The sequence below is a fragment of the Rhodnius prolixus genome, unplaced genomic scaffold (genome assembly GCF_049639745.1).
Source record: "Rhodnius prolixus isolate KJV_2025 unplaced genomic scaffold, Rpr scaffold_11, whole genome shotgun sequence".
Taxonomy (NCBI): domain Eukaryota; kingdom Metazoa; phylum Arthropoda; class Insecta; order Hemiptera; family Reduviidae; genus Rhodnius; species Rhodnius prolixus.
This window is the reverse complement of record NW_027411625.1, coordinates 12464466-12474197: the sequence shown is the minus strand read 5'-3', so window position 1 is coordinate 12474197 and position 9732 is coordinate 12464466. Positions and strand designations below refer to the sequence as shown.

At 33.7% G+C, this 9732-nt stretch overlaps 1 protein-coding gene across 1 annotated transcript; it reads left to right on the top strand.

Annotated features, from left to right (window-relative positions):
• Positions 1-1304: 1304 nt before the first annotated feature.
• LOC141459405 (uncharacterized) lies at positions 1305-2717 on the top strand. The gene has a single exon (XM_074138469.1). It carries the CDS (start codon positions 1608-1610, stop codon positions 2715-2717), a length of 1110 nt encoding a protein of 369 aa, XP_073994570.1. The 5' UTR covers positions 1305-1607.
• The last annotated feature ends 7015 nt before the right edge of the window (positions 2718-9732 follow it).

Below are 9732 nucleotides of genomic sequence, written 5' to 3'. Positions count from 1 at the left end.
ATTGAAATGTGAAAGAAGTTAAAATCTCTTCATCAAACAGAATCAACTTCTGATGATGGATGAACATCTGAAACTGTCAGAAATAAGAAAACAGTTTGATTAATACTAAGGTAACCAATATATATCTTGAAGAGTTTTTTTTTTACAACAAAATGGTGTAAGAATAAGCATTTATTCATTAGCATTTAATGTCGTGACAAATTGGTTTACCAGAGCTGAAGGTAATAGAAACGTCCGAACATAAGTTAAATTAGTTAATAAATAATGTGCATGATTAAAAATACGTAGTTAGTTAATACTATACATATACAGTATTATTAGTATATACAGGGTTGTTCATTTTAAGACGGCTCAAATGCATTTCATGCCTTAACAGTTGATCTGAGCAAAGCATGGTAGAAGAAAAATTGACCAAAAGTGAGGGTTCGCAGTTGACCTCCATTTTCATATACACAGTTTTAGAGTATAAATAGTTATGAAAGAAACCGGAAACCGCAATTCGGTATCTTCAAAATTAAAGGTTCTGGACCATTTCAAAATCTGGTATTTATTAATCGTATTTTAATTTTTTAACTTGTTATCAAAGAGAGAGAAGAGCACGCGATAAGTCATTTTAATGTATTTTTTCATCCCCTTTCTACTGAAAATATTGCCAAGGCAGAAAGCTAGAATTTTTCTTAATATCGGGAAATAAATAGTTTTCCGAATGATTTTTCAAGAAAAATCATATGCTAAGAGCTTTAGATGTTCTCAAGCATGCACAAAATGGCTAAAAAGTAATTTTACATCTGTTACAAACAAGAAGGTTTAATAATTATCTGGTAATTTTGGGAGAGTTGCGTTTAATTACCAAAAAAATTGGAAACCTCCTGCCCTCTGGCTCGCAAGCCAGGTTAGCCTGGATCTGTATCTGAGGAGGCACCTTTGAAGGCGCAGTACCTGCTTCACAAGTTGAGTAAAGTGCATTATTTGATAAATTAAGGAATAAGTTTGATCCTTTGCATGATAGATGTTGATCAATTAAATATGTGGCAGGAGGTTTCCAAAATGTTAATTGGGGCTTCAGACAATACTGATTGTCTTTAAGGACATCTATCGGAATCCTAGCTTGATTCTGCGTTGAGTTTAAAGGAGACAGATCTACATATATATGGAGTTCGTAATAACCAATCTCTTTTGTTGAGAATGTGGGAGGCATTCATCTTTCGCATTACTTCTTCTAACATTTTATAAATGAATAGATTACAATCCCTTAGTGCAAGTATGGAAGGAATGCAGAAAACACATTATGATTGCTACCTAACACCCCTTGATTTAACTTAAAACATCAGTCTGTGTTTGGCTATCGTACCGATCGGACGTGTGTTCAAAGTTCAAAACAGACTTGTGCTCTTTTAAGCTTATTACATTTCTAGTGTATCATTTTCGCTTTTAATTTGAAAAATTAGTGTTAAAGGTGAAAAAATTTGTGTCAGAAGTTTTGTAGCTTTATTTTTATTATTACATTTTTTATTTTTTTATTTTCCAAAAGTAAGTTACTGGTTATTATTTTTATCACCGTAGATTAAGGTAAGTGTGTAAATAATTGTAAATATCATCTAGTTATAATGGGGGAGAACAGTGGGGGTGGAATACCCCCTGATAAGGGTGTGAAGGAATTCGTTGAGGAGAGTATGGAAGGATTGGAAAAAGTGGGATTGGACAAATTACCGAAAAATAAGGAAACTATTAAAGAAAATGTAAAAGAAAAGGAAAATAGAATTAAAGAATTTTATGAACCGAGGGATACCGGGCCTTTTCAGCTTTACATAGAAAGCAAGGGTGAAGGCGAAGGTATAGGCAGGCTTCATCCCATGAAAATAGGGCAGATAATACTGAAACATCATCCTAATATTGGGAATAGTATTACTGATATTGAAAAAGCGGGTAAAAATAGATTGAAAGTCATTTTAAAAAATGGGAGTAGTGCAAACACATTACTTGAATCCCCAATTTTAAACTCTAAAAACTTCGAAGTTTACATACCTCAGTTTCTAGTAAGAAGAAGGGGTGTAATAAGAGATGTAGATATCTCTCTTGGAGAGGAGGAAATATTGGAACATGTGAGACATAACCTGGGGGCCAATGTAAGATTAATTAAAGTGAAAAGATTTTTTAGAAAAGTTAAAGACGATAGTGGAAATATTAATTTAAAACCTACTGGAACAGTTTTTCTAACATTCCGGGGACAGAATCTTCCGCAATACGTATATATATATTTTTCTAGATGCATGGTTGAACCTTATAGTCAGGAAGTAGTGCAATGTTTTAAATGCCTACGATATGGTCATGTGAACGCGCAGTGTAAGGGTAAAGCTCGTTGTGGTAATTGTTCGGAGGAACATGAGGAAAATACTTGCCCAAATAAAGAGTTGAAAAAGTGTGTTCACTGTCAACAAAACCATTCGTCAACTGATAAAAATAAATGTCCAGAATATTTGAAACAAAAAGCTATTAAGGATATAATGTCAACCGAACATATAGCGTTTAGAGAGGCAAAACAAAGAATTAAATCTAGAACCTTTTCTAGGGCATTAATGCTAGACTTAAAACAAGATTTCCCACCATTGACCCCTTATAGAAATGAAAATAATTCTACAAACAACGAACAAAAGCAAAAGAAACGTAGAGGAGTCTCTCCTCCCCATTACTCACAGAATGAAATAAATTTTTATTAATTAGTCCCGTCACTCCAAAAAATATAGCAGGTGGATTGATCCCACAGAATCCATACACACCCCAGCTCCTTGTCCAGTCAGGTAGTAAAGAAATCAATAATGGCTACATAAAACAACAACGTTAGAGATAATACTATCAGTAGTAAATAACCTCAAATCAGAGAATTCTGTGTCCGTAAAAGAGTTACAATCATTAATTAACGATAGAGTAGATCACTTATTTAAAGTAGAAAATATGAAGTCAATTAGTGAATTAATGAAAGAATCGATCCCTGTGTTTGCGAAATTAGCTATGAATTTAAGATTTACAAAAATTTATAAATAAATGATGTCTTTAAATATGTTACAATGGAACGCCAGATCGGCGATCGCTAATAAAGGTAGTTTAGAGTTGTGTTTACAGGAAAAAAATATTAATATTGCGTTTATTGCTGAAACATGGTTTCGTCCTCATCAAAACGTAAAATTTAGAGGTTATAATTTAGTGCACAAGGATAGAAAAGACGGGAAGGCAGGTGTGGCCATACTCGTTAAAAACGATATACCTTACGTAGAATTTAATAATATTTGTAAAATAAGAGGTGTAATGATGACAGGTATTACAATAAAATATAACAATAAAAATTTGAATTTAATTTCTCTATATAATTTACCAGAAAATAAAATAGCAGCCAAAGACTGGGTTTGTTTATTTCAGAGCGTACAAAAACCGTGTTTATTTGCCGGGGATTTCAATGTGCACCATTGTGCATTTGGTTCCACTAACACTGATACCAAAGGTCGCAATTTGTTACAAGCAATAGAAGAATGTAATCTTTCATATTTAAATAACGGAGATCCAACTTTAGTTAATAATATTACTCAAAAAAATAATTCCGCAATTGACATTACTATTTGCTCTCCAGATATAATAATCAATTTAAATTGGCAAGTTTTAAAAGACCCAATGGGTTCTAACCACTACCCTATATTAATTACAAGTGATGATAAGTTAGTGTCAAGTATTAAAAAATTACCATCTCGGAAATGGAACGTTAAAAAAGCCGACTGGAGTAAATTTGAAGAAATTATGAAAGAGCTTACGCTCCAGCAAACTTCATCATCTGATTCCTTAAATTACGAAACTTTTATCAATAACTTTAACAAAGCATCAGAAATAAGTATACCAAAATGTAAAGCTAAACAGAGTAAAAATCCGCTGAATATTTGGTGGAATCAGCAGTGCGAGGATATTGTAAAACAGAGACGGGAAGCCTTTATTAAATATAAAAATTGTTCAAATTTACATAATTATTTAAATTGTCAAGAAATCAGTGCCAAAGCAAAAAACATAATAAAATTCAGCAAAAGAAAAGCATGGGAAAGATTTTGCAATAACTTAAATAGAAATACAAATATTAAATTCTTATGGAACTCTGTAAAAGCATTAAATAATAAAAATATTAATAAATCTCCCATAGCAACAGGAAAGTGGACGGAAGATTTTATGAACATTATCTCTCCCCCTTCCGTTCAGAACGAATTTAAATTAGATTTAATGATCGGAAACCCCCACTTTCTATTAGAAAAATTTAGTTACAACGAATTGTTGAAAGTAATTAAAAATACGGCAAACACAGCCCCGGGAATAGATAATATACAGTATTCCATGATAGCAGAGCTACCTTCAAATTGTAAAGAATTATTATTAAACATATTCAATAATATGTGGATGGAGGGAAATTTTCCAAACGCTTGGAGACAGAATGCCGTATTACCAATTCTGAAACCAGGTAAAATACCAAATGATAGTAGTTCCTATCGTCCAATAGCCCTTTCATCCTGTATACTTAAAACGTTCGAAAGATTAATAAAAAATAGATTAGAATGGTATTTAGAAAGTAAACAATTATTGCCTCAATGCCAATATGGTTTTAGAAAGGGACGTTCGGTATATGATTGCCATGCCCATCTAATCACTGACATAGAACTCTCCTTCTCTCAACGTAAAATAATCATTGGATTATTTCTAGACATTAAAGCCGCGTATGATAATATCAATTGGTCAATTTTAAAAAATAAAATGATAAAACTAAATTTCCCACCCAGATTTGTTTCCAATATTCTTTCCTTGTACACAGAAAGACAATTTTTTTTGAAAATAAATAATGAATACTCTGACAAACCTCAAATAGCCAGAACGGGTCTCCCTCAGGGGGGAATTCTAAGCCCGTTATTATTTGCAATCTACATAGCCGAAATAGAATCCCTAATCCCGTCCTCTTCTAAGATATTACAATTTGCAGATGATATATGTATATATACAGTTAATACTTCTTTAGAGAAATGTATAGAAGAATTAGATAAAGTAGTAAAAGAAATCAATCATTTCATGGACAATATAGGATTAACAATTTCACCAACCAAATCAACTGTATGCATTTTTAGTAGACAAAATACACTTTCATTACAGAATAGTATATCCTTGGGAGGGATCACATCTCCAGTTAATAACGAGATAACTTTCCTGGGCTTGGTCCTAGATAAATAATTGAACTGGAATTCGCACATAGTAAAAGTAATCAATAAAACAGAAAAATATAGGAATGTATTACGATCTATCTGTTATATGAAAAAAGGGGCCGACCCAGTAATTGCGCTTCTATATTATAGAGCGACCATACGTTCGGTGATAGACTTTGGTTCGATTTTCTACGGAGGAGCAAGTAAAAGTAGATTGAAAAAATTGGATGTGATTCAAAATAAAAGCATAAGAACCAGTTTAGGATATTTAAATAGTACTCCAGTGGACGTAATGCTAAATGAAGCTGGCGAAATGCCGTTGTCGGTGAGAAGACAAATGTTAGCCGATCGTTACATGATCAAATTAATGTCCAAATCAAGTCCAATATGCGGTAAACTCTGCCATCTATCGGTAAAGGTCCTCACTGCTAATTATTGGCAGAAGAAAATATCACCCTTGTTGGTAAATAGTTTTACAGAATTATCACGCATTCGCGCACAGATGTACAGTAGCGAAATAGCTCCAATATTTAAAACAAATTACAGTAATCTCATACAAACACTCAATATCGAATTCCTACTCGACAATAGAGATAACCCATCTTACGTTTCAAAAATAATATTTAAATGCCAATTATGAAAAACACTCAGATTACTACACTCTGTACACAGACGGTTCTAAATTAGATGGTCGTACTGGAGCTGCGTTTTATGATCCTCAATTAGAATATGGGGCTAAATTCAAACTTGCACTACAATGTACGGTATACAGCGCGGAACTGTAAGCTATAAAAGAGGCATTGAGGTATATCAACACACTAAACCACAAAAAAACCGTAATTTACACCGACAGCAATAGTTCATTACAGAAACTGCAAAATTTTAAATTTTCTATAAATAATTCTCATTTACTGGTGGAAATTCTAGAGTTGATTAGAGAAATAGTAGCCGCAGATAGGATGGTGAAGTTTGTCTGGATCAGAAGCCATATAGGAATATTGCACAATGAGAAGGTGGACGATCTGGCCAGGGAAGCCACAGTGGATGGACAGACTACAGACTTACTAACGAGGACGTTAACACATTGAGCCGACAAAGAGCGGTGGTGAGTTGGAGTCAGTTATACGCAAACGAAAAAGGTGCTTTCTACAAAAAGCATAATCCGGTCGCAGGCCAGAGAAAACTCTGGTTTAGAAATTTAGAGAACTCTAATAAAAGATTTATAAGCAGTATGTGCCGGTTGCGTTCGAACCACGCTATTTGCGGTGAGTATTTATATAAAATCGGGAAGGTGAATAATGACTTGTGCGAGAGATGCCATGAGGTGGATAGCGCTGAGCACATCATCATGGAGTGTGCGAAGCATGAGATACAAAGAAAAGAGCTTTTCAACCGCCTTGAAAAGGAGCTAACTTCTCCTTATAATTATATGTGCATGTTGAGCAGTAGAAATGTAAAGGTGTATGAAATATTATATGGTTTTATGGTAGAGGCAGGCATTAAAGTTTAACAGATTTTAGGCACTAATGAATTATAAAAACATAGTTTAAATCTAAATTTCTGTTATTTATGTACAAATAAATGATATGCTGGCTGTATGGTGCTACCGATGCCAAGAAAGGAAAGGGGGGAAAAAACATGTTCTAATCACGAAGTCCTTTAGATATATAATTAATTAGATGGAAGTCAGAGGGTGCCTAATGTGGTGAAGGGGTTGGATATGCCAATAATTCTATTTCAAAGCTCTACTTATACTCACTACCTTTGACGGTGGGCAGGTGAATTGCCCCGATGAAAGATGAGTTTTTCTTTTGCAATCCATGTGTTGTCTTCCCACGAAATGTTTCATCCAGTTGATCCAAAAGACTCAGTATTCCCAATTTTTGCTTTAGCCTTACATCAATACAAAAAAGATGCGATTCCTTAAATAAGTATCACTAATGATGATAAGTTAGATTTTAAGAATTTTTATTGTTTTTACTTCATAATTTTTCTTACAGTTTCTTTCATCTAGACGTCATGATGTGCTTCCTATCCGCAGTTGATTTGTTGTTATTGGCGTGTCGGAGTGGCAGTGAAGATAGTGGCGTGACGCCAAATTTTACACAACCAGCTAACCACACTGCCAATCCGTTCTTGCCATCTAATTGTCTCCATCCTGCCAGCATTGGTGGCTGAATTTCTGAAACAGAAATGATATGCATTTCAGATTGAAGTACAGCCATTACTGTATCTTAAGATTATTTTTTGCTGGGAAGGTTTTTGTGATGTCCAGTGCGACGAGAGATCATTTGTCCTTGCGCTCAGTGGGTCAACAATCACCTTACAGGTTCATTTGCATTAATTGCAACAATATGGGCCATGATTAGGTGAGCGGCAGCTCACTGGGCTGGCAAGTGCATTACACTAGGTTCTTTCTCTTTTACCAGCAGTATCCACAGTAACAATAGAACACTTCAGTAACTCAGCAAACCGCCCAATCACCATATATATAATAATGAACAACATTAAAATCAACATCTGAAGATAAATGAAAGCTCTCTTACCTGATAGCTTAACTTTACTGTGTGATGTGTATCTGGCAAATTGCGGCAGCTGGCTCTGGTACCAAAGGAAAGGACAGAGAGAACGGGCATACCATAAACTAAAGTGTGATAGCCTAAAACCGGCCGGGACAGGAAAAACTCTTTAACTGCAACTTAGATCTCCAGTTTCAATTTTATTAAGAGATGTATAAAATAAAAAAAATAGTATTCCACAGTACCATTTTGTTAACCTGCAGTAGATTATTTATTCTCATGATGTCCAATTTTCCAAACAAAGCTGCATTAAAAATCTTGACTGGGTCTGTAATTATAAATTTGTAACTTACAGTGGTGTTACGACATTAGAATGAAAGATGGGTTAAAGATGACCAACATGTGAATTACGAGAACTTGCAGGAAGCTGTAGGATCAAATCAAAGCATAAGAACATAGCGAAGCTACTGTAGAATTCGATCTGTGGAGAAAGGGATTGAAAGAAGATTACGATAATAATGCACGAAATTACTCCTCAAATAATATCAACATATTGCATGATTTGCAGACCTTCTTTATGTAAGTATTGATACACTTGTAGAAGGACTCGATTTCCATATAGACACAGCTAATTGCCATCAATAAGGCTAAAAGAAATTAGAAGCAAATATAGGAAAGCGGTGTACGAAAAGACAAGTCAACTGGCCATCTTCACATTAAAAATTTAAAGGTGGTGCGTCAATTTTGTCGATCAGTGTACATAAATTGTGGCTCGAGTCTTTTTTCATATTTTTTAAGGAATGTTTTTTTTAATCACGAGTTTTCTAATTTAATTGAACCCTAAATGAGATTACAGAAATGAAAAACACATGAGAGAAAGGTGAGATGAATTAAATCAATAAATTTTCAATCTTCTTAAATATTCTCGTCATAGATGACTACATTCTTAGATACACACTTAGCTGACTGACTTCACGAATGATTTTAAAAAACGGATTAATCAAATGTAAGCAACGATGTTTTTAAAATACATGGCCACTTCTTCAAGCTCTAATTCACATTACTTTGATTGCACATTAGTTGTTTAATCCTTCATAATTTGAGACTTACATTTACTTAACAGATGACAAGTTGCATCCATATCCCTTATAATATAACTGCAGTATTGTTAATTACAAAGTTTATTACTATATCATCATTATGTCTTGATGAGTAAGAGGGCCGCGGCGATGAGCGCAGAAGGGTCTGGGCGAGAGCCCGCCTGGAGCCGTCGCTGGTGCAGATCTTGGTGGTAGTACTGCTGTTACAGTAGTAATGCTGTTAGGATTACACCGTAACTAAGAAGTCCAATTATATTTCAAACAATAACAAAAACATTCATCAAGTAATAAGAGCTTTTTAAAAGCTACTTTTGAAAATCTGTGACACATATTTTTAGTAAATTTAACCGACCATCAATTTAAAGTAGCTTAAAAAATAAATTTTTATGGTAATCTATTAGTTTCTAGTCTGGCCATATAAATTAGCAGTAATAATAAAAATAAGTGATTTAATTTTTTCAATCTGATTACCCAATGATCTGCAGAGTAAAGAAATACATCTATCAAAAATGTCAAAGCCGAGATATGCATTTAGACTATAAATTAAAAACCAATTGTCACGTTAGTAAGGGTCTTTTTAGCTGTCGAGTCTATTACATGCCTGAAATTACGCAAACTAAGATGCATAAATTTTAAATATTTTAAATCGTAAATTAGAAACTAATTTTTATACATATACTCAAATGGCAGACTGGGAGTTGACGGTGAAAAATGCACCCATAAATTAAGAAATAAAATATTAAATAAGACACATTTGAATCCTTGTTCTATTGAAGTTGTTCAATTAAAATATGCTTCTTAGTTAAAAACTGAAGTTTTTCTATTATAGATGCTTTACTTTTGTTGAGTCCTATTATTTATTAGGACATTTAATGCATTTATTTAAATTTAAAT